Genomic DNA, 25,880 nt, shown 5'->3' with positions numbered 1-25,880 from the left:
GTAAATCACTATATTTAAAAATGGTTTTACTCAAACTGAAATAGCTCACGGATGATAAGAAATCTACATGTTACTTAGATTTGTTATAGCATTTCTTGAGCCTGCACAGAAAAGAATACCTTAAAGCCTTGACAGGGTAATATTGGGCCCTAACTGTCAAGTAAAATTATCATTTAAACAACATTCTCGAGCAATTATCAGAAAAGATAAGTCTTTATAAAAACAGCTCCGACAGTAATAGCAGTTTCAATACAACTGTTTTCTGTATGTTCTCCCTTGCCGCATGTATTTTACTGCCCAAATTCTGAGAATAAAGACTAATGAAAAGTGCTAAGGGAATAGGATCATACAATCACATTATCTACTGTGTTAGTTTGCCATTGCTGTGGTAACAAATTACCATAAGCTCAGCAGCTTGAAACAACACTAATTTGTTGTCTTACAACCCAAAACAGACCTCAATACAGATCCCTTGGGGCTAACATCAAGATGATAGCAGGAAACCTTTCTCTGGAGGCTCTAGGCAAGAGCCTGGTCCCTCGTCTTCCCATCTTCTGGAGGCCACCTGCATTCCTTGGCGGTGGGTTCCCTCCTCTCTCCTCCACCTTCAGAGCCAGCAAGAGTAGGTTGAGTCCTTCTAACATAACATTACTCTGACCTTCTCTACCTCTCTCTTCCACCTGTAAGGACCTTGTGACTACACTCGTCCCCACCTGGATAATATCCCTATCTTAAAGTCGGCTGATTAGCAACCTAATTCCCTTTGCCATATGTAACATGTTCACAGCATCCAGGAATTAGGATGAAGATTTTCATTATTCTAGCTACCATTATTCTGCCTATTACTGGGAATAATAAAAGGATCAGAGGTAATAAAAATGATGATGGGCTATGGTGCTGGATCCCCTAAGCCAAACCCCAAACTAAAAGAGTCCTTGTTACGTGCCCCTAAATTAAAATCACAATCCTCTTGAAGACATAGGGTGGGATAAAACAGATCTAAGCTTGAGTCTGGAAGTCAGAGGTGGTCACTGCTACTTGTTTTTGGCAAAGGGACTTCTCAAATCCCTAGTTTTACCATCTTCTAAATAACAATACAGTGCCAGTTTCATGTAAATGTTGTGAAGATAAATTCATTTGTTCATTTACAAGCACCTTGCTAGTGAAAACTTGGTGACAGGGTCCCTGCTTTCTGGAAAGTAGCTGGTATACAACTGGACAAAAATAACAAAACAGCAGCAGCATGCTTACTGAACACCTTTTAATGACAGGCAAAAACAGTCGCTAAACAAATGTGTCCTTTATGAGCATTCTAAATATCAACATTTTGTAATACATAAGCTAAGAATTTCTCTGAGCAGAGACATTTTGCAACTACTCTCTCTTGGGCCCATTCCAGATAGGTTCCAACACCACCTCCCCACTATGAGCCACCATGACTGCTCTTATAAGGATCACACCAAAGGGCTCACCTTTACAGACCCAAGGGTGAAGCCGTAGACCTCATCTTATTGCTCTTCCAAGCAGTATCTGGTATAACTGACCATGTTCTTTCTGCCGAGATGCATTCCTCCCTTGGCCTCTGGGACACTGCTTTCTAGTGCTCTATTCCTACTTCACTGGTTACTCCTTCTCATTCCCCTTTGAAGATTTCTCTTCATATACCAGATCTCTAAAAAGTTAGAGTACCCCTAGGTCCAGACATCAGGTCTCTTATGTATCTGTCCTCATGCCCTAAGAGATCTCAATCAATTTCAAGCTTGCCCTGGTGGCTCAGACAATAAAGCGTCTGCCTGCAATGCAGGAGACCCGGGTTCGATTCCTGGGTTGGGAAGATCCCCTGGAGAAGGAAATGGCAATCCACTCCAGTATTCTTGCCTGGAAAATCCCATGGATGGAGGAACCTGATAGGCTACAGTCCATGGGGTCACAAAGAGTCGGACACAACTGAGCGACTTCACTTTCACTTTCAAATACCATCCAGATGTTGAATCAAAGATTCTTATCTTCAACCCAGACCTGCACTAGTCTTTTTTTATCCAACTGCCTACTTGACATTTGCACTTGGATGTCTAATTGATATCACCAACTTAAAATACCTCAAATGGAATTTCTGATTTACCCACCCTGCCCAACTACCACCATCACCACCAACTCACCCTGAGCAACAAAACCAGTGCTATCTAGGGACTGCCCCATCTCCATGAACAAGAACTCCATCATTCTAGCTATTCATCCTCATTCCTCTCTCACTTACACCTCCATGTCCCGGTTAAGAAATCCATTGGCTCTACTTCAAAAAATACACGAGGGACTTCCCTGGTGGTCCAGTGGCTAAGACCCTGCACTCCTAACACAGGGGGCCCAGGTTCGATCCTTGGTCAGGGAACTAGATCTCACCTGCTGCAACTAAGAGTTCACGTGAAAGTAAAAGTGACGGTCGCCCAGTCATGTCTGACTCTTTGTGACCCCATGGACTGTAGCCCACCAGGCTCCTCTGTCCACGGAATTCTCCAGGCAAGAATACTGAAGTGGGTAATCATTTCCTTCTCCAGGGGATCTGCCCGACCCAGGGATCGAACCTGGATCTCCTGCACTACAGGCAGATTCTTTACCATCTGAGCCACCAGAGAAGCCCCAAGAGTTCGCATGCCACAACCGAAGATCTCACGTGCCACAACTAAAGACCCTGTATGCCACAACTAAGACCTGGCACAGTCAAATAGAGAATTAAATAAATAAGTATTAATAAAATAAAGAACCACTGAATGTTTTTTAAAACTACCCTAATCTACATCACCTCTAGTAAGAGTTTTGCCAAAACCTCCTAACTGGTCTTGCTGCTTCCTACTTGCCACCACTCTCTGACTTTTTTCAAACATCATCCAAAGTGATCTTACTAAAACAATGACCCTCCAATGGTTTCCCATTTTACAGTAAAAACCAAAGTCCATAAGCTGACTTCAGACTCTAGCTCTTGGTCATGCGTTTCTCAGTCAAGACTTCCTACCATCCTGCTTCAGCCCAGCTCATATCCTCTAAGACCTCTATCATGACCCAACTTGTAGGTACCGTATTTGTTCTTCCTTTTATCAAGGAGACCTTTCCCTTGAATATTTACTTAAATGCCACCTTATCAGGGAGGCCTCCCCGACTGCTCAGGATAAAACAACAGCCCTCAGGCCACTTCACAGCCCCCTTACCCAGCGTTATTTAATTTTTATCCACCACATTTATTATTACTTGATATATATGTTTTTGTTGTCTGCCTTCTTTATCAAGTGCTGGTATATCCTAGCATCCAAAACATAATACTACTCAAACATTCATTGATAAAGAAAATAATCAATCCATCTTGGCTGTCTAAAATAACTTCTTCTCCTTAGGTAGTAAAATTATAAATTCTGTTCAAATGTGTATCATACCAGAAAAAGTCATGTTCATCTTCTCAATCGCTAACAAGTGTCAGAAATACAGATTCACAAATCTTGCATCTGGAAAGTTTCTACTAAGTTTCCAAATGTATAATTGTTATAATATATGCTTCACAAAGAATGTTTATCCTTGCCTGAATGATGCAATAATCAGCAGAACCTGTTAATATTAATAGCTCATTAAATGAAAAAGCAACATTTTAATCCAAGGGCTATTTGGAAGGATATATTATAATCCCATGCTCCATTTCTCACACCAATCAATCTCATAACAAGGTACATTACCATTTCAGTTACTAGTTGCGACAATTTGTTTATTAAAATTAATAGATGTAAAGAACCAATTTAAGTTTCAATAAATGATTCACAATGTTCTACCCACCAGGTTAAATACTTTTTGTGTGATGCATTTTGATTTAAAAAACCTATCTGCTGATTTCTCCCAATGACTGGTTTTCATGTCAACAAAGCTGAAAAAAAAATTCTCCTTGTGGTAGATGTCCCAGAAGGTGCATTTAAAATTAATTCCTCATTCAACATAAACTATGTATAGGTTTATTTTAAATAGGCTCAGATATCTGTCAGTCTTTCTGGTTTGTTAAAATTAATTCAGCTAACACATTCAAGGCCTCCTAATTGTGATATCTGGAAGACCTGAGCCAGATCTAAATGGACATCACTTAGAAGGCAGGTTTACTAACAATGGTAACAAAATCATAAGGACAGAAGTGACGCTAATTAACAATTAGTTATCACATGCCATGATCCAGGCACAGCTCATGTAATTTACAGGCAATTTAAAGAAACACACTATAGGCAGAATCAGTCTTAGTTTCACTATTCAGTTGCATTCATGAATAACAAAAGGTCACTGGAACCCTTTACTTAGTAGAAAGCAGACCTCACTACACTTCAATTTCCATTTGGTGCTCTTCTCTTTCCTTGCTATCCCCATTTAGCCTGATGTTTTCCCTCTTGTTATTCTCTTCTTGCTGTGCAAGTTTAATCTTGAAAGGTTAGGCTAACAATTTGATGCTTCTATTGCAAAGGTTTTTGTACAACCCAATAAACTCCAACAAAAAGGTGGAATAAACTTCCAAATAAACAATATACCAAGAACCTATTCAAAGCAGGGTTTAAAAAATATGTATCTCCATGAAGCAGAACAGCTTGTTTCCAGCTTTATAAACAAAGTTTTCCACAGCACATTATACCTGGTCCACAAATAGGAAAGACCTTTTTTCTGTATTGTTAATACCTCAATTTCCTTTTCCTACACCACTGATTCTACCCAGAAATAAATCTATGGTGTGTTAAGCCACTATAATTTTGGAACTGTTTGTTACTGCAGCATCCTGCCTAATATAGGACTGCAGTCAATATTAAATAATCCATGTAAATCAAGGAGCACGACACATGGAAGTCACAAGTGAACTTGAAAAAAAATGGATGCGACTGATGATTCTTCATGATTTAAATACTGCCTTCCATTTAAATGTCTAAGAACAAAATGAATCAGGTGTTGGAATTATCTGGCAAAGATTTTTAAAGCAGCCATCATAAAAGTGCTGCTGCTGCTAAGTCACTTCAGTCGTGTCCGACTCTGTGTGACCCCAGAGATGGCAGCCCACCAGGCTCCCTCGTCCCTGGGATTCTCCAGGCAAGAACACTGGAGTGGGTTGCCATTTCCTTCTCCAATGCATGAAAGTGAAAAGTGAAAGTGAAGTCGCGCAGTCGTGTCCCACTCTTTGCGACCCCATGGACTGCAGCCTACCAGGCTTCTCCGTCCATGGGATTTTCCAGGCAAGAGTACTGGAGTGGCATGCCATTGCCTTCTCCCATAAAAGTGCTTCAACAAGCAATTACAAATTCTCTTGAAACAAATGGAATGACAGACTCTTTGAGCAAAGAAACAACCTATTTTTAAAAATGAGAATTTTAGAACTGGAAAATATAATACCCAAAAGAAATAACTCAATGTTTGGGTTCAACAGCAGAGATGACAGGATAAAACTAATGAACTTAGGGATCAATCAACAGAACTTACCCAATCTGAACAAAACAGAGAAAACAGACTGAAGAAAATGAATGGTCTCAGGGCTCTGTGAACAATAACAAAAGGACTAACATTCATATTACCAAAGGCCCAGAAGGAGAAGAGAATAAAACTGAAAAAGTATTTGAAGAAATAATGACTGAACTGTTTCCAAATTTGGTGAAGGACATAAACCTACAGATTCAATTAGCTAAACCAATTTCAAAGAAGAGAAGTCAAAGAAATCCACTCTAAGAGACATCCTAATTAAATTTCTAAATACTAAGGTTAAAAAATAAATCTTGCAAGCAGCACAGGAAACATGACACATGACGTATGGGGGAGCACCAATTCAAACAACAGATTTCTCATTTGAAATGACAGAGGCCAGAAGGCAGTGGCACATAATTTCTCAAGTTCTAAAAGTAAACAACTATCAACCACAAATGCTATATCTGATGAAAATATCCCCCCAAAATGAAAGGGAACTAAAGACATTCTCAGATGAAGAAAGACTAAAAGAATTTATGTCTTGCAAATCTATCCCTAAAGAATGGGCTAAAGAAAGTTTTCTAAATAGGAAGGAATAGAAGATAGAAGTTAACAGAAAAAAGTTTAAAACTTTAAAAAGAAAACATAAAAATGGGTGAGAGTAGGAGTAAATATAGTAGATTATCACTCTTTTCATAAGCTTCTTAAAGCATATTTGATATTTGAATTAAAATGTCTAATACCAACTGATAAGCTCAGTGAACATGAAACATATTTAAGACAACCATACTTAAAAAAATGGGAAGCAAGGTTTCCACATATGACTAGAAATATTACAATGTTGAGGACACCAGCAGACTGTGAGCAGTTACATATGCACATTTTAACACAAAGAGCAACCATTAAGAAAATCACACAAAGTAATGTACTCAAAAATACTGTTATAAATAAATCAATGCAGAATTTCAGGAAAATGTTCAAGCAACTCACTGACAGGGAAGAAAAGAGAAACAAGAGGAAGTGAAAAACAGGAACAAACAGAAAACAAAAAATGGCAATCTTAAGCCCTGATGTGTCAATAATTGCCTTCAACGTGAATGTTCTCACCATGCCAGGGAAAAGACAAGAGTGGCAGAGTAGGAGAAAGTCAATCTCAAAAGATAAACACACTGTATGGTTCCATCCGTATAATACACTTGAAATGACAAAAATAGAGAGATGGAGAATAGAATGGTGGCTGCCAGGCATGGGGGCAGGGGAGGGAGTGGCTGTGACTTACAAGGGAACTTGTTTTTCTCCCTGTGATGAATGGTTCTATATCATGACAGCATCTTCACATGTGATAAAAGTGCACAAAATCAAATATACACTTATACACATGAATGCACAAAAAACTGGTAAAATCTGATTAAGGTTTGCAAGACTGCACCAATATCAGTCTCATAGCATATCACATCTGATTGTGCAATATTAGTTACCCAAGATGTTAGCATTTCGGAACTAGGTAGGTGGTACAAAGAATCTCTCTGTATCACTTCTTATTTTGGCAAGTGAATCTACAATTATCTCAGAATTTAACACTTTAAAAAAAAAATCTCAGGAAAAAAAAAATGTTTATTAGAGTATAAACTATTCTGGCCTTACATAAAATCTTGAAATAACAGAGGCCAAGAAATAAACCAAAGTTTTCCTCTAATTCCCCTGTCTGAGTTTGAGGTAGGGAAGAAAGGACACAGTTTTATGTCAGGTTCCATACCTTTGCAACCAAAATGTTCTATAACAGCAACTGCTATAGACTTTTCTAACATGTACAGACATTAACATGTTTTGTTAAAAAGGAATACTTGTATTGTGTTGTTAAGTACATAAAGTAATGCATAAGCACATAAGTGTTAGTCGCTCAGTCATGTGTGACTCTTTAGAACCCCATGGACTGACTGTAGCTTGCCAGGCTCTTCTGTCCATGAAATTCTCCAGGCAAGAATACTGGAGTGGATAGCCATTCCCTTCTCCAGGGATCTTCCTGACCCAAGGATCAAACCTAGGTCTTCTGCACTGCAGCCAGATTCTTTACCATCTGAGCCATCAGGGAAGCCCCATAGGTAATGCATATTTGTTATAAAAAATTTTAAAAAATGAAGACAGATTAAAATAGTAAATGAGAGTCACATGACCCAGCAAATATCATACTTGCACTTTGGAAGTTGAAGAGAAACTGGATTATACTCTAAATCAGGAATCAGCAAACTACAGTCCATGGCCAAATCCAGCCAGATGCCTGGTTTTGTACAATCTACAAACTAAGAAGGGCTTTTACATTTTTATATGGTTACATACCTACATAATATCTTCAATATTGTCTCTCGGATTACAAAGCTTTAAGTATTTACTATCTAAACACTGAGCAAAAGAGCTTGCCAACTATCCCACATGGTATTTTTGTAAAAAGCTTTTCTAAATTATAAAGATAATACAATTCCTTATTTCTAGATATTTAGCCTGTTTCCAAATTTTCATAATTCAAAGTTGTAATGAACGTTCTTGAAGCTAAATTTTTGATATACTTTGATATATAATTGATATAAGGGATGTAACTCATAATTAACATTATTTTATATATGTTTATTATTCTAAAATAATTTATATTTTATGACAAAACAGGAATTTTATCAAAATTATTAATGTCACACATACATTAGCTAGACAATCCTCTCATCTCCAGAATAAAAAATAAGTTCAAAGATTCTGAAATCAGTATCTTACCCCACTAGTTGAATAAACCAAAATCTGTAACATCATCCAAAATATCATACCTATACGACAGTAGCCATCCATCCCTAAAAACTGAAAAGGTCTTTGAGCTTCAAGATGAGAATGAAATCTTTTTGAAGATAATATACTTTTCTGTTAAACTTTACAAGAGAAACACTGTCTAAAAAATAGTCTGGTTCATCATATCAACGTGGAAAAAACAGATGACTGTATATTAAAAACAAAAAAAATCCTAGATATGAGGATCAGTTTATTTATCCTCCAAATTTTCCATTAATTATTAACATGATCGCAAGACCCCTAACTATGTAGCTTATTAAATAAACATTACTTCCTATCTTGGTTGTAACCTGGCTTTGCATTTCTACTTTAAGTGTAAAGAACAAGTTAAAATTCTTAAAGATTGACATCTTGACATATATACCACTTTCAATTATTTTAATTATACTCCACACCTCAAATTCATTTCATTTGGCTGCAGTTTTCAAGATTAGTGAAAAATATACTGATAGTTCTGAGTATTCAGTGTTATTTTCTCAAACACATTAAAATAAGAACTTTGAAGAAAACCCAAGAGAAACCTGCATTACATTGGATTTGGCAAAGATTTCTCAGATATGACACCAAGAGCACAAGAAACAAAAGTAAAAAAGGATAACTGGATTACATCCAAATTAAAAATGCCTATATATCAAAAGATAGACTCAAGAGAATGAAACAGCAACCAACCTATGGAATGGGAGGAAATATTTAAATATCTGCATATTGTATAATTAAAAAGGGATACACATATTAATATATATTCTTTATATATTACCAATATCTTTTATATGCAGAGAGATGGATGTAGGTAGGGCTTTCCAGGTGGTGCTGTGGTACAGAATGCAGGAGACACAAGAGACCAAGGTTCGATCCCTGGGTCGGGAAGATCACCTGGAGTATGAAATGGCAATCCACTCCAATATTCTTGCCTGGAAAATCCCATGGACAGAGGAACCTGGAAGGCTACCATCCATGGGGCTGCAGAGAGTCAGGTGTGACTGAGCGTGCGCGCGCACACATACACACACACACACACACACACACACAGATACAGGTAAATCACTTATAACTCCACAAATCTATACCAACCTACCTAGCTAGCTATCCATCTATCCATCCATCCTATCCACAGGTTGTTGAGTTACATTTATAGCTACTGAATAAGGCATTAATATCCCCATCTGATATCCATATCTACACCTGAAAAGGGTTAATATTCAGAATATATAAGGAATTCAACTCAACAAACAAAATCAAACAACTCTATCAGAAAATGGGCAAAGAACCTGGATATATCTCCAAAGATACACAAATGGCCCACAAGCATATGAAAAGTTGCTTAACATCACTGATTTTTGGGGAAATGCAAATCAAACAACAATAAGATATCTCCTCACACCTGTCAGGATAGCTACTATCAAAAACAAAAAGGAAAATATGTGTTGGTGAAGAAAAGTTCCAAAAACAGGTTGCCCAACAATGTGAATAAACTTAATGATACTGAACTGTATACTTAAAAATGGTTAAGATGGTATATTTTGTCTTATGTATATTTTACAACTAAAAATTTAAAGTTAATAAAAGAACTTCAGAATAACCTAACACTGTAGTTTTCCTATAATGTGCAAGTCCAGTTTATATGAAATGCAGCATTTCATAAAGTGGTAGAAAAATAAATTACTACACTACATGGTTGAAAACACTAAGTATAAGTATTGTTCACAAAAATGGAAATCACCTGAGCACTTAAACATACTTATTCATAAAGGAAACGCCTATATGTACAAAAAGAGAAAGCTTAATTAGTAGCCACAAAACCAAATAGGGGGGACTTCGCTGGTGGTCCAGTGGTTAAGACTTTGCATTCCAATGCAGGGGATGCAGGTTCGATCCCTGGTTAGGGGAGCTAAGATCCACATGCCTTCCGGCAGAAAAAACTATAATATAAAACAAGCAATATTGTAACAGATTCAATAAAGACTCATAAAAAACATCTTTACAAAAAAAAACCCTAATGGGAAGAAGGGACAGAGGCAGAAAAGGAAGAATAAGGATTCTCTGGGAACCAAGTGGTATGTCAATACCAATATCAATCTTAAAAGTGGAAAGTGGTTCAAACTGAGTGAGAAATCCAAGAAAATCTTCTCCAAAGACTGGATTGCAAGCCAACTCACTATAGCTACAATGACTTCATTCAGCTCTACCACCAGCCTAACTATTCTGCTGGTGCATAAACTCACTAGAATCGCTAATATCTGGGATGGTAACCACTTTCCTAGAGCCAGTGTGGGAAGACTCTCCAAGCCCTCAGGTTGAAGCACCAGGCTGTAAAGTCAGCCACCAGCACCATAGCTAAAATAGAAGCTGGAGATCGCTAATATTCCCAGAGTGCTTCCTATGTGCTAAATGCCAAATATGATGCTTTGCAAACATCAATCTTCTCTAATCCTCACAATAACCATACGAGGTTAGCAGTCACTCCCATTTTTCGTATCAAGAAGCCGAAGAATGGAAGAATTGACGCAATGCCCAAAGTAACACAGCAAGTATGAAGCACTGCTGAGAGATGAACCCGAGGTACCATCCTGAGAAGGCACCATGGCTGGAAGGCAAGATGACCAAAAGAACCCAGAGTCTGGGGACCAGAATCTGAACCCATTTCTCCCACAAAGCAGCTATGACATCAGACTGTCAGGTTACTTTTTGGGCCTCAGTTTTCTCGACATTAAAATACCTTTTCTTTCCATTTCATTCTTGAAATGTCATTAACTTTATTCCTTAACTTCCTAGTTTTTGGTTCATTTCTATTTTGAGATTTTTAAATTTCTGGTTTAAGATAGTTTTTTGTGTGTGCTTGTTTGTTTCAAGATATTCAGCTTATGATGGAGTGTTATGTTGGTGTTCTCTTGAAAAATTTTTGATTCTCACTACTTTTTTATCCTGTAAGCAGTTTTGTATGGATGCTACGGTTTCAGATCGTTTTTAAATGATCAGATGTTCCTGGACAACATAAACAGGTGCTCCCAGGGAGAGGTGAGGTGTTTGGGTGTTTTACTAGGTTTCTTAGTTACACTGGTAAGGGAAGGGCATTTTGTTTGTTGTTAAATTTGGGGCATGGCCCATGATGTGTGGGGCATGTGAGATCTCGGTGCCTCGAGCAGGGATCAAACTTGTGCCCTCTGCATGCGAAGTGCTGAGTCTTAACCACTGGTCCACCAAGGAAGTCCCACATTTTCTTTAATAAGTGGCATCCTTTTTCTGATGGTGTGGAGAAAGAGGTAAATCTCCTGATTGTACAATATTGTTTGTTTCTGACACCTTGATATCGCTGCTTTTTCCTTTTCCCTGTACCAACAGACCTCCAGGGAATGCCTCCCCCTTATCTGCAGAAGTGGCCCCATCCCAATACTGTACTTTTGGTATCTCACGAATTTTCAAACTCCTTCCTTTAAATTCTCAACAATCAGTTCTCAGATCCACCAGGCTCAGACCTGTACTCACAACTTCCCTACTTGGGATTGGGCATGACTTCCCCTTGTTTTGTGCCACCACTGACTGGGGTGTGGCCACACTCCCCTCATTTCCATCCATCTGATCCTCGGCTCCAGTCAATCCAAAGCTGGTTCTGTTGGTTTCAAATATTTATTTCCCCACTTATTTTGAAGTTTACAGTGCTCCCTGTTGCCTAATTATGCTAGAGGCATGGCTTACGGATTCTTTTGTTTGCTCTCTTTCTGGATCATTTCCTATCTGAAAGACGGGTGGAAAGATTTAGATGGACGCAGCTGCCAACATCCTGTTCACCCTGGAAATGAAATTCCTGGACAGGGCTCCAACACTGTAGGACTCTGAACCAGTGATCCTCAGAACACAAGGTTCTCAGTTAAGTAGAGTTCTCCGAAAGTAAAAACGGTGCTCTGAAATGCTTTCAATGCATTATTGAAAATCAACAATTATTATATCCTATCTATAAGTAATTTCAGTTACACTTTACCAGGATTAAAACAGCATCACAGATCTTTAGTAGTGAAAATGTTAGGAACTACAACTCTATAGAAAAACTACAAATGTATGATGGCATAATATGGAAGATGTTCTCTAGAGGAATATGTATAAGACCACCTTTTCTCCCCAAAGCATAAAGGAGACTATCTGTAATATGAGTCCAAATTTAATAGATTATATTAAATAGCATGTTGGTGTGGATTTCCAAAAAGTTATCACAGATACTTTTATAGTCCTCTGAGCCAAAGGAAATACTATAAAAATTAAAAAATGTAACTATTATTATTAGTCATCCATAAAACTAATAAGCTAATTGATCAGTGTTATGCTTAAACTTATTTTTTATGCATAGCCTTGAGAAGAAATTTTTTTAAAGGCTTCCTTTATATATTACTTTTTCTCCTTATATATAACCTATTATACAGAGTGAAGTAAGCCAGAAAGAAAAACACCAATACAGTATACTAACGCATATATATGGAATTTAGAAAGATGGTAACAATAACCCTGTGTATGAGACAGCAAAAGAGACACTGATGTATAGATCAGTCCTATGGACTCTGTGGGAGAGGGAGAGGGTGGGGAGATTTGGGAGAATGGCATTGAAACATGTATAATATCATGTATGAAATGAGTCGCCAGTCCAGGTTCGATGCACGATACTGGATGCTTGGGGCTGGTGCACTGGGACGACCCAGAGGGAGGGTATAGGGAGGGAGGAGGGAGGAGGGTTCAGGATGGGGAGCACGGGTATGTGGCGGATTCATTTCGATGTTTGGCAAAACTAATACAATATTGTAAAGTTTAAAAATAAAATTAAAAAAAAAAAGAAACATAAATGAAAAAAAAAATACAATCTTTACTACAACTGAGCTCCCTAACAGTTTTTTAGTAGCTACTTCCCTTTTTATGAAATATCATTTCAGTGATTCAGAAATTATACTAAAAAGCACATCATATTCATTAAAAGAACAAAGAATAAATACTGCAGACCCTACAATGGGTATTTTTAAAAATAGGTTTTTAACTGTCAAGATTAGTTTATAAAATTTGGCATGAATTTCCTCACTGCCAACACACTTAGGATTAAAATATTGTTCAAAATAAGGAAAACACTTTTTGCTCCTTTTCTCGTTTATTTTTTAAATGAATCTATCTAATATTTTAAAAGATGACCAACATATTCCTTTTTGAGGTTTAATCACCTATGACCCTACCTTACCTTCCCAAACCTGGGGAATGTTCCATTTAGCAAGGCATGACCAGCTCAAGATGTTGGCTCAGCTAGAAATTTCCATGCTCTTGAATCACCACCTTACCTCAGACTCATCTGTAGATTCTTCCAGAGATCCAGTTTCCTACAAATCATAGAGTGGGGAAAATGGTTAGAACACATGACAAAAGAAGAAAAAATATTTTCGAGGAGTAAGAGTCCTCACATCCCTACCACCAATACCTATTTGCCCTTCTTTGGCAGTAATCTTCAACCCCAGTTTGAAGAACTCCACATGGTCTGACTCTTCACAAAACTCCTACGACATCTCCACACCCTGCAGGGCTAAGATGGTCATCCTGGGTCCACATGGATCTGTCACTCCCAGTGACCTCCCTCAAGGGGTCAGCAGCTTAACAAATGACTCCAGGAACTTCTTATGGGAGGACCCAGAAAGTTCTTCCTTCACTGAAGACGGAACTCGGTCTGGCAAAGCAGTCTTTACTGATCTCAGAAGGGAAGAGGCAACTGCCACTTCAAATTGTCCATAAGCCAATTTTTATACAGCAAAGCTCAAAGCTCTTTTTCTATTAATTATTATGCTATTAATCTGGCTGAGTCAAAATGACTGTCTTGCTTAAACAGCTTTTACAAAAGAATTCCCCTAGTGTGGTACCTTATCAGGCACTGCGCAAACAAGCTGTATAATTTACATCCACTCTTTAAACCATTAACCGGAAGACAAATTCTGCCATTTAACACAGTTTCCCTCTTGCTAAACAATGCATCTTGCTGCTCTGGAGAAAACAAAGCAGAAGGGGGGAAAAAATGGACTTGGTCCCGCTAATCTCTCACCTGTCCACTGAAAGAGAGAATCTGCTGATGCCATGCGTCTTCAAAGAGGTCAGCAAAACGAAGATTTACTTAACGTGCTTATAGATATCAATAGCAATAAAAGGTTACCACTAACATGCTGACAGTGAACATAAGCATTTCTCAACCATCCATGAGACATAAAAGGGTGGGGCGGGGGGCCAAGGACATTCACAAGACAAAAAAAAAAAAACAAAACAAAACGGGGGGTAGGACATTTTAGATACAAAGAATAATTTTTTTCAAGACCAAACAAATGAACATTTTAAAGAAAGGTGGATGCACGTATCACTCAATGCAAATTGGACTGTCGGATAAACAGACACCGGGTGTGTGAAATATTTTAATTTCACATGTCTAAAATCATTAAGAGCCTGGCAGGTGGCAGGCTCCCTCCAGAAGAGCCTTGTGGACAGAACAGTCCCTGCTCACAAGTTCATCTGTAAAATGGGGATGAATAGTAGTTGTAATTAAGAATCTGATTGTAGTTACAACATTAACTATAATGAATGTGAACATCTCTATATCCTAATGTAGCCTGTTTGTTTTCAAGATAATCTAAATATTAGAAAGTCCTCATTAACTTAGAGCTATGATCTTTCCACAGCAATGTTTTGTTCTTAGCTCTAACTATGACACATAAAAAATCTAATTCTATTGCTTGCCAGTTCTCCAGACAGTTAATGAAACAGATCAAGCTGACTCTTCTAAATTACTTCTCCCCTACACTAATCATCCCCTGGTTAGTGTACCTGCCCTCCTGATCCTTCTATTTTGGACACAGACACACTCCACTTAATATTAATAGTCACTGTTCTAATGTCTTTACTCAACATCTATAATATATCACTCATGATGCTAAATGTTTCACACGTAGTATCTTGAAATTTCCTAACACCCTCCGAAGTAAAATGCAAAGGCTTAGAGTTTGAACTTAAATGACTTCTAACATCCCTGACAGTTCCTGTACATTAAGTTATTAGCATGAGCGAAACCAGGCTTTGACAGCTGTGCCAATAAGCCACGGCAAGATTCCTATCTCCCACCTCTAGAACTTTCAGGGAACACTTGACTACTCTTTTCCAAAACTGACATTAAATCGAAGGAAACATTTTTTCCTAATTTGCGATCCATTCAAACATACACATGGCGTATTAGGACAAACATCTCACTTACATGCGTCATTAAAACAAAAACATAAATCCCCAACCAGCGATTTCAATCCCAAAACTCAAAATCAAATTACACATTTGTTCCCACCAGAAAGCAAGCAGAGGCAGAATCTGTACCTTAAGGCATGCAAATATCAGACATCTGAGTCTTCCAGCCCTCCTGTGACTGCTGGTATCAACAAAGAACATTTATTTCAGGACACTGAGATACTTAGCATCAGCACCAGCATGAACCTCCCAAACGGACCTGTGGCCTCAAAAAATGACACTTCTACCCACGATGCTATCAAAGCCCTGCATAAGTGCCTTCAGGAACTGGCCTGGTCTGTTACTTATTAGCATCCTTCATTCATCCAGCCCCATTGCTCAATGCTCCAGAGAAAGAGGCTAGAGGAAGATCTAAAGTGAATGTACCCAGTGAGGGATCCCAGAAGAAGAAGGCTGAACATAGAGAAATAGTGACTTCCAAACTTTTTCTTTTTTTTTTTTTTAACTTCACATACTCCTGGTGGCTCAGTGGTAAAGAATCTGCCTGCCAGTGAAGGAGACGTGGGTTTGATCCCTGGGTCGGGAAGATCCCCGATGAAGGAAATGACAACCCACGCCAGTATTCTTGCCTGGGAAATCCCATGGACAGAGAAGCCTGGTGGGCTACTGTCCGTGGGGTCACAAAATATCGGACACGACTAAACAAACAACCTTCAAATCATCAAAGTGTAAGTTATAAAACTGTGCTAGCTTCTAAGATAAATATGTCAGACACCACAAGACAAACACTGCAGTATTCCACTTATGAGACAGAAAGCTGAACAGAGGTTACCCAGAGCTGATGTCGGGAGAATGAGAGTTATTGTTTAATGGGTACAGTTCCAGTTTTGTGATGACAGAAAGTTCTAGAGATAGATGGTGGTAATGACTGCACAAAGGTGAATGTACTTAATGCCACTGATTCCTTACACTTAAAAGTGGTTAAAATGGTATATATTATATGTATCTTATCATTATAAAAAAAAAAATGTGCTGCTCTGCTTGAAGCCAAAATGAAGGGCTGGAAAGCATCTAGTGACACAAATGTATAGTTGGACAAGCTCTGGGCAACAGATTGAAATCTAACTAAGCCAACAACTGTTTCATTTTACCTTTCTTTTGAACATCAATCCCTTAAACTTAATCCTGTGTCCAAACAGCATTAACTAAAAATCTCACTGCCTTGACAGGTGACCTCTTGAATCTACTCAACCACTGACAGAATCATCTTCCCAAAACACACAGTAGACTGGTCACTGCTCTCCAGCAAGATCACTGAAGCCCACCCCAATCTGGCCCCCAGTACACTTCCAGCCTCACTCCCCACTCTCTGTACAGACCCATGGCCCTCCAGGCACACTGGGTGACGTCTCACCCAGAGATCACATGCTCAAGTCCCTACGTCATTGGGAGCAAGAGTGACTTGCAGTCTGGATGTCAACTGTAGGTGTTTTGTTTGGTCTAGGTAGTGTTTTTAAGACCTTCACATAAAAATCTGTATTTCTGACTTCATAAACTCAGATACACCTGAAATCCACATTTCCACAGAACATAGGTTGGGGCTGAGCAGCTATGGTCCTGGAGACAGAATGCACTTCACCACCAATACCCCAAAAGTCCCAACACCAGGCAGTCCCATTCATGCCCACTTCACATGCCCGCCTTGAGCTCATGATGCCGGTGCCGAGCCTCCTGAAGCACTTCCTTGCTTAGAAGGCCCTTGGCCCAACTCCGCACACTTCCTAGTGCTCCTCCAACTCTCAGCATGCTCCACAGGACAATTCTCAGGAAGCACCTCCAGGAGGCAGGGACAGTCGGGCTGAGGGCCTTCAATCTTGCTTTAACAACACAGCCTGGACTGTATGTCTTCCATTTCCATGTTGCCAATGCGAGGCTAAAAAAAAAGTTAGAAACTGACTGGCTGTTTCTAAATCCTAAACTTTCCTCACAGCCTAACCTAGCCCTCACCTCACTCACAGAACTGTCTCCAGCAAGTCCAGGCCACAGGGTCTAGATCTGGCCTTCTATGGCCTCTGTTTCTCCTGGTATTAACTGTCTGATCCTAGTAGTTATCCTTTTAAATTCACTGTGGATAAACCCAAAGGCTTTTGCCTGTCTCCAACTATCCTACCCAAAGGATACAATTTAACAGCTGGTTGCTGATGATCAGATGAGAAGAAATAAGGTGCTGTAGAGAGAATGTGGAGAATAGGGGACCCTCTTACACTGCTGGTGGGAATGTAAATTGGTGCAGCCACTATGGAAAACAGTATGGAGGTTCCCCAAAAAATTAAGAGTTGCCATATGATCCAGCAACCCCACTTCTGGGCATATATCTAGAAAAGATGAAAAGCCTAATTTGAAAAGATACATGCATCCCAGTGTTCATAGCAGTACCATTTACCATAGACGAAACAGGAAGCAACCTAAGTGTCCATCAACAGATGAATGGATAAAAGAAGACGGAATACTATTATGCTACTAGTATACAATGGAATACTACTTTGCCATAGAAAAGAATGAAGCAACATGGATGGACCCAGAGATTATCTTACTAAGTGAAATGAGTCAGAAAGAGAAAGACAAATACCATATGAAATCACTTACATGTGGAATCTAAAATATGGCACAAATGAACTAACCAACAAAACAGAATCACAGAGAAAACAGATTTGTGGTTGCTGGGGTATGGGTGGGGTGAGGAAGAATGGACTAGGAATTTGGGATTAGCAGATGCAAACTGTTATATATAGAAGAGATAAACAACAAGTTTCTACTATATAGCACAGGGAACTATAGTATCTTAATGTTAAATGTTTAACCATAATGTTAAAGAATATGAAAAAGAATATATATAAATATATATATATATATATATATATAACTCAATCACTTTGCTGTACAGCAGAAAGTAAAATACTGTAAATCAACTATGGTGCTCAGTCATTCAGTGGTGTCCAATTTTTTGAAACCCCAGGGACCACAAGACTTCTCCGTCCATGAAATTGTCCAGGCAAGAATACTGTCCTGGGTTGCCATTTTCTCCTCCAGGGTATCTTCCAGACCCGGGGATTGAACCCATGTTTCTTGCATTTCCTGCACTGGCAGGTGGATTCTTTACAACTAGCGCCACCTGGGAAGCCTGTAAATCAACTATACTTCAATAAAATAAATCTTAAAAAAAAATAAATAAATAAGCTGCTAATCCAAGGCAGTAACACTGTACCTCCTCTGTATATTCCTTTCCCACTTGTGAATAAGAGTAAGTGCATTTGCTCCAGCTCATTAGCTCATGGCTACAGGACAGCGACAGAAGGGGGACAGAGGGGTGAGAGCACAAACAAGGACACAGTGATTCACACCGAGTGTTAACCACCTAGCAGCAGCCCCGGGAAGGAGCTAACTGGGTGCTCGGAAGAGCCCCACAACAAGGTCTTTCCACGCACCTCGACCCCTGACCCCACCATCAGGGCCCCGTGACAGCAGCCCGGAAGAAGATACAGCACAGCCAGCCTCAGAGGCCAGGAGGGGTTCAGAAGATGGTCAGCCCAGGAAGAGAAAGATAAGCCAGGACCTCCGAGGTTGTGAAATCCTCACAATTTGGAGGGAATAGTTTGCTAAGCACCATGAAGAGAATTTGGGGGAGAAATGGGAGATTGGAGCCTGAGGAAGACCAGCTCCAAACTCTGCAGGATGAAGAAACAGAGGAGAGACCAGGCCCCAGAGAACCAGACGGGGCTGGAGATGGACGTGAAACACACAACACTTTCTGCCACCTTCCCTCCCGTCCCAACACACCGTGTGCCATGGCTGAGCCTGACGACGGAGTGCGACAGGTTCCAACAGCTGACAAAGGCACGGAAAGAGGAATATTTTGTGTGAATTGTATTTGATATCCTTGTGCACAGAGCTTCCATTACAGAAAGCTTTGGGTCCCGCAAGGACTAGGCTGTCTGAGTAAGATGAATGGGTACCCCGGGAGCTGACAGAAGCGGAAGACGCAGGTTACCAACCTTGTTCAACCCACCAGGCTCAGCGGCTGCACTCATTTCACTCTGCAAATGAAGGAAAGCCTCGAGGACTGCCCCCGCCGGGTGCTTAGTGGCCCCATCCCAAAGACTTTGCATCAGAGCCATCTAAACTCAGTTTGGGGAACTGGCTAATATTTGCTAATCCACTCCATGGTTTGTTTTTTTCTTTTCCATTATGGTTTATTGAATATAGTTATGGATTTTTTTTGAACTGTGGTGTTGGAGAAGACTCTTGAGAGTCCCTTGGACTTCAAGGAGATCCAACCAGTCCATCCTAAAGGAAATCAGTCCTGAATATTCATTGGAAGGACTGATGCTAAAGCCAAAACTCCAATACTTTGGCCACCTGATCCGAAGAACCAACTCATTGAAAAAGACCCTGATGTTGGGAAAGACTGAAGGAGGGAGAAGGGGACGACAGAGGATGAGATGGTTGGATGGCATCGTCAACGTGATGGACATGAGTCTGAGTAGGCTCCGGGAGTTGATGGACAAGGAGGCCTGGCATGCTGCAGTTCATGGTGTCACAAGGAGTTGGACACGAGTGAGTGACTGAACTGAACTGACAGATTTTTCTTTTCCATTATGGATAGTGAAAATAGTTCCCTGTGATATACAGTAGGATATTGTTGTTTATCCTTTCTCTATATAATAGTTTGCATCTGTTAATCTCAAACTCCCAATCCATCCCTCCCCTACTTCTTCCCCCGTGGCAACCACAAATCTGTCCTCTATGTCTTTGAGTCTGTTTCTGTTTCATAGATAAGTTCACTTGTGTCATGTTTCAGATTCCATATATAAGTGGTATCATATGGTATTTGTCTCTTTCTGACTGACTTCATTTAGTATCCACTCCATCTTCACAGATTCTGATGCAGTAGGTATAAATCAGAGTCCAGATTCACAAGGATTTGATAAAGCAAACAAACAAAAAAAACCCACTAAGGAAGATCAAGTTTCTAGAAGAAACAAAGGCGACTGTGACTGAGTAGCCATGAGCAGGGAGCTGCATGAAACACAGAAGCCCACCCGGATCTGATGAGTGGTCTCTCCACAGGGTGGTAACCTGGGAGCCAGGGAGGCTACTAATGATCAGCTGATGTCATCAGCCTCCAGCCAACCAAGCCAGAGGAAGATGGGAGGAGAAACTCACAAGGTACCAAGCTCCTTGGCTGAGCTAATTCATGACTATGCTAAATCACTTCAGTCGTGTCCGACTCTGTGCGACCCCATAGACGGCAGCCCACCAGGCTCCCCCATCCATGGGATTCTCCAGGCAAGAACACTGGAACGGGTTGCCATTTCCTTCTCCAATGCATGAAAGTGAAAAGTGGAAGTGAAGTCGCTCAAGTCGTGTCCGACTCTTCTCAACCCCATGGACTGCAGCCTACCAGACTCCTCCGTCCATGGGATTTTCCAGGCAAGAGTACTGGAGTGGGGTGCCATTGCTTATTACATAATGGTAAAGAATGGGTTTCCTAACGACTTCTCCGATCCTATGCTTTTGCAACTTCTTGTTCAGGGCTTTGCTTTTCCTTTAGTTATTTATTAGTAAGTGAAAGTGAAAAGTGTTAGTTGCTCAGTTGTATCCAACTCTTTGCAACCCCATGGACTGTAGCCTGCCAGGCTCCTGTCTATGGGTGTTTCCAGGCAAGAATACTAGAGTGGGTAGCCATTCCCTTCTCCAAGGGACCTTCCCAACTCAGGGATAAAACCCTGGCCTCCTGCATTGCAGGCAAATTCTTTATGGTCTAAGCCACCAGAGAAGCCCACTTATTAGTAAAGCTGCTTTTAAAAGATCTATCTTGACCAAACTATATGAAGATTGTCTGCACCTTAGCCAATCCAAGTTTGGGTTATAAATCATTGTCCTATTTACAAGCCAATTGTTTCAATCTGGTACTGTAACATACTTTATCTCATTTCACACTCACAAGAATCCTGGGGAGTAAAATCCCCAAGCTACAGGCTTGAAGCAAGAAGCCTGTGACACTCAAATATCTGTCGCCTTGATTTTGACTTTTACACAGGGCACAATCACATGAGGGTAAACCTGCTCACCAGTGTACTATCTCATAATCCTAAAATGCTCTACAGTACAGAGAGAATGTCCCTAATTTCTAAAAGGCAGAGGAAACTCAGTGTAGAAGCTCTCTGATCTGGTCAAAGAATAGATGATCTGAGTGACCAAGTATTTTAATGGACCAGGTTCCCTGCTGGTTGGGAAGAAAGAGAGTACCCAGGGAGTTGACAGAGTAAGGAACGTAGGAAATGTAACCTACAATCCACGTGACTGAAAAGCTGATATTTGGCAAATCTAATACAGTTATGTAAAGTTTAAAAATAAAATAAAAAAAAAAATAAATAAAAAAAAAAAAAAAAAAAAAAAAAAAACTTTCAGGTAAAACAACAGCACAGATTCTTTGAACCTAGCTTAACAATTTGATGTTTTCAATTCAGAAGGCTATTCTCCCCCTAATAAATCCATGTAAACATTTTATTAAGTACCTAGTACCTGTGTAAGGCACTGGCTCTGTGAGAGATACAGACATGAGTAAACTCTGTGCTCGTTCTTGAGGACTCAGCAATCTGCAGTAGAGCTAAGACAAATACACAAACATACAAACAGCCAGACTTCGGGCAGAATGTCACTCATAAGCACAGTATGGGCAAATAGTGTCAGGCATCTGTGATTACGAAGGTCAACTATAAATCATTTTGGCGAGAGGTAAAATGGCTGGTTAGAGGATTTCCAGGCACAATGCAAGGTATTAGCTCTTTCTGTGAACTAATATATATGTAGTTATTTTTACTAACCACTTTAACCATTCTCAGAATAAACAAAGATTTCCCAATGACTTTTTAAAAAAAGTTCATTCATATCCAAAAAGTGATTTTAATCTTTTTTTTTTTTTTTTTTTTTTTGCTGCATGACACAGCTTGCAAATCTTAGTTCCCAGACCAGAGATAGAACCCCTGCCTCCCACTGGAAGCACAGAATCCTAACCACTGGATCGCCAGGATATTCCCCAAAAAGAGATCTTGAGTTTGCTAGTCTGTGAACTGTGTTATATTAACTCAGTATATATATCACTCTCTTGGTTCTTCCTAAAATTAAGAGGGATAAAAGAGCCATCACCAAAAATACAACACTCAGAAAAGTTAAGAGGAGAGGTTGATTTAGAGTAAGTTCTATTTTCTGTTTTTTGGCCAAGCAGCATGTGGGTTCTTAGTTCTCCAACCAAGGATCACACCTGAGCCCCATGCATTGGAAGCTCAGAGTCTTAACTACTAAACTGCCAGGGAAGCCCCTTAAGTAACTTTTTAAAAGGCAGAGTATTTGGGTAAAAAAAAATCATGAGCGTTGGAGACAGAATACTGGAGATTTATTATAGACACAAGCCTGGGCAAGTTACTTAAGGCATATGAATTTCAATGTGCTTATCTGTAAAATTCAATCATTTAACACATACTGAGAACCAAGCACTTTCCCAGTGTCAGGCATACAGCAATGAACAAATCCTTGGCATCATGGAGCTTACATTCCATAGAAAGTATATATAAAAATGAATATAGAAATATATAGAATATAGGGAGGGGAGAAAGGAAATTTAAAAACACAGTATGTCAGATGGTCATAAGCACTAAGGAGAAAATTACACAAAAGGTGGTTTTTAAGAATGGTCAGGGGAGGTCTCACACAGAAAGATAACACCTAGAACAAACACCAGAAACAAAATAACACCAGAAATAAAAACAAAGTGAGAGAAAGTCCTGTTAATATCTGGGGTCCAAAAAAGTGAGCAGCATGAGCAAAGGTCCTGAGGCAGGTACATGCCTAGTTTTTTGAAGGCAGAGTAAGAAAGCCAGGGTAGCTGATGCAGAGTGACAGAAAGGGAAGAGAATAGTGGAAAATGAGGTCTGAGAACAAGAATGGGGAGCAATTGTGATAAGGTGCTATAGGGCAACTAGACTATCCTAAGGACTCTTTTTTTTTTTTTCCAGAGTGCATAGGTAGCCACGTGAAGGTTTGGAACATAGGAGGTGACTGATCTAACTTACGTATCAGAGTAAAATTTACCAACATTTGTAAGGACCAAATGAAACATGAGACGGTTCTTTAAACTGGAAGGTCCTATAAAAACGCAAATCATTCTTACTATATTATGAACTTTCTAAGTGTCTTCTTAATCAAACAGCTTGGCTAAACTCCTACACAAAACCGTAGCAGACACTAGTTAGTAAATACTAGGTTGTAAACACTAAGAACAACTCTCCCTGGTCGTGACACTGTATCTAAGAATGTAGGAGCTTGGCTTTTCGCTTTTAAATGAAACTACCAAAAATTTTTATTTTAGGGACTTCCCTGGTGGTCCAGTGGCTAAGACTCTGCGCTTCCAATGCAGGAAGCCCAGGTTTGAGCCATGGTCAGGGAACTAGATCCCACATACCGAAACTAAGAGTTCACAGGCTGCAATTAAAGATCCCGAGCGCCACAGTTAAGACCTAGAGCAGCCACAGAATTGTTTTTAACGGGAGAGATGAATAGTGTGAAAACCAATGTCAAAAGCATCAAATCCAGCTGTGAGTCATGCAATTACATGCGCTTAATGAGCATATTCTGCTAAACTGCTTGAAATGGAAAAAGGGGCTCCAGGGGTACAGAGGAGACTCATCTGTTAACATAATGAAGACCCAAAAACTTAATTTCTACCGTGGCGAATTTATTATTTATTGGCATGTGCGAAAATTACACAGGACAATTTTCATTATGTAATTGAAGTATGTTGCAAATGGTACAAAGTAAATTTTTAAAGTAAACTTCCTGTATGATACTAGACAGCGCATCAAGTCACTGCTTACAAGCAATTATGCAAACTGACGGCCCTGTTAATTCCTAAGGAAAAACAGTGCCAAGCTAAAATAACACTGGAAATGGAAATTTAAGGTATTTCCCCAAATTCCGACCTGCCTTTGGGGGGTGGGGGATGTCGGGGATGAGAGGTACTCGATGTTACTTTGTCATTTCATCTAATGTCTGGCTACCACTATTGCCTATATGAAAATAACTACTGCCATTACTAATCTTTCCCTAAACTCCAGTGTCACACTGCTAGCTGTAGGCTAAACACCGCCAGCTGATAATCAGCAACTATCCCACATAACTTTTACTGAGCCAAACTTCTTCTAAGCACTTTAAATTTGCGTTAGACCCAGTCCTTCTTAAATCACCCTTTTGAGGACTGTACTATAATTATCTCCATCTCCACAAACAACTAGCCCAAAGTCACATTTTAAGAAAAAGAACAAGCACTAGAGCCTGAGATTTGTTTGCTCCCTGACTGATGCACTTAACCACTGCCAGATAAAACGGATTTGTAACTAAATGAAACTGATCCAAAATAAAACTCAACAGATAAAACATTGACTTAGCTCTGTAGGCAAATGAAATTGACCCGAAGTAAAACTCATCAGATGCAACACTGACCTAGCCTGGTACCCAAATGAAACAGATCTGAAACAAACCTAAGCGCATCTACTTCGCCTTCCTAGCCCACCTGCAAATCAGCTCTTTCAGTCCTACTTCGAGTGGAAAGGAACTTAAATCTCAGTCACCTGACCTCAAAACTCAAATCAGGTGTGATGGTTCCCAGAAGCGGCCAGTCCCTGAGAGAGCCTAAGCTGCCTTCAAGCCAAAATTTCTCAGAATACAGGCCATAAGGCTAGAGCCAAAGGGAGGGTCGCCCCACAAATGCTGGGGGTGTGTCGAGGCGCTGTCTCCGCCTGAGGTCCAAAAGACTGCATCCCACTTGCCTCTCCGCTCCCCGAAATGAACTTTGGCCATACCCCAGCCCCACGTGAGCCTGCCTGGCCCCGCAGCAGCCCCACTCCTCCGCAGCAACATCACTTCACGCCGCCATCGCCCCACCCTCGCCTCCCCTTCCCCTGCCTAGGAACTGCAGCCCTTACCTGCTCCTCTGCTTCCGCCATGGCGCAGCCGGGGAGTCACCTGACCCACCCGGAAATGAGAGAAAACAAGACCCTGGAACCCAGGGCATTCTGGGAAATGTAGTTTTAGCGTCATCTGAGCCGAGAAATTTATTTTAGCTGATGAACCTGCTGGACTACATTTCGGCTTCCGAGTCTCCAGGTTAAATGGAATTGTGCTTTGGGCAATCCAGACATAACCATTGTTAATGCTACGATTTATTTCATCGTTGATCTTATCGTTTCCGTCATTACTATAGTTGAAGAAAAGTTGCAAGGCTTTAGGTAGCCTGGAGT

The 25,880-nt window shown here is 40.0% G+C and overlaps 1 protein-coding gene across 4 annotated transcripts in view; it reads right to left on the bottom strand.

Moving 5' to 3' along the window:
- The window catches only part of VPS41 (VPS41 subunit of HOPS complex), a 200,089-nt gene extending 174,439 nt beyond the window's left edge, over window positions 1-25,650 (bottom strand). For all 4 annotated transcript variants that reach the window (XM_006058820.4, XM_044946820.2, XM_044946819.2 and 1 more), the window contains exons 1-2: window positions 25,566-25,650; window positions 13,599-13,637 (exon numbers count right to left, since the gene is read on the bottom strand). In XM_006058820.4, coding sequence (XP_006058882.2) covers window positions 13,599-13,637; window positions 25,566-25,586 — 60 coding nt within the window. In that variant the 5' untranslated portion in view covers window positions 25,587-25,650. The remainder of the gene's footprint in view (window positions 1-13,598; window positions 13,638-25,565) is intronic.
- Between the last annotated feature and the right edge of the window lie 230 nt (window positions 25,651-25,880).

This window comes from Bubalus bubalis, chromosome 8, assembly GCF_019923935.1.
Source record: "Bubalus bubalis isolate 160015118507 breed Murrah chromosome 8, NDDB_SH_1, whole genome shotgun sequence".
NCBI lineage: Eukaryota > Metazoa > Chordata > Mammalia > Artiodactyla > Bovidae > Bubalus > Bubalus bubalis.
The sequence above is the reverse complement of the archived record's forward strand: the minus strand, read 5'-3'. Positions and strand labels throughout refer to the sequence as shown.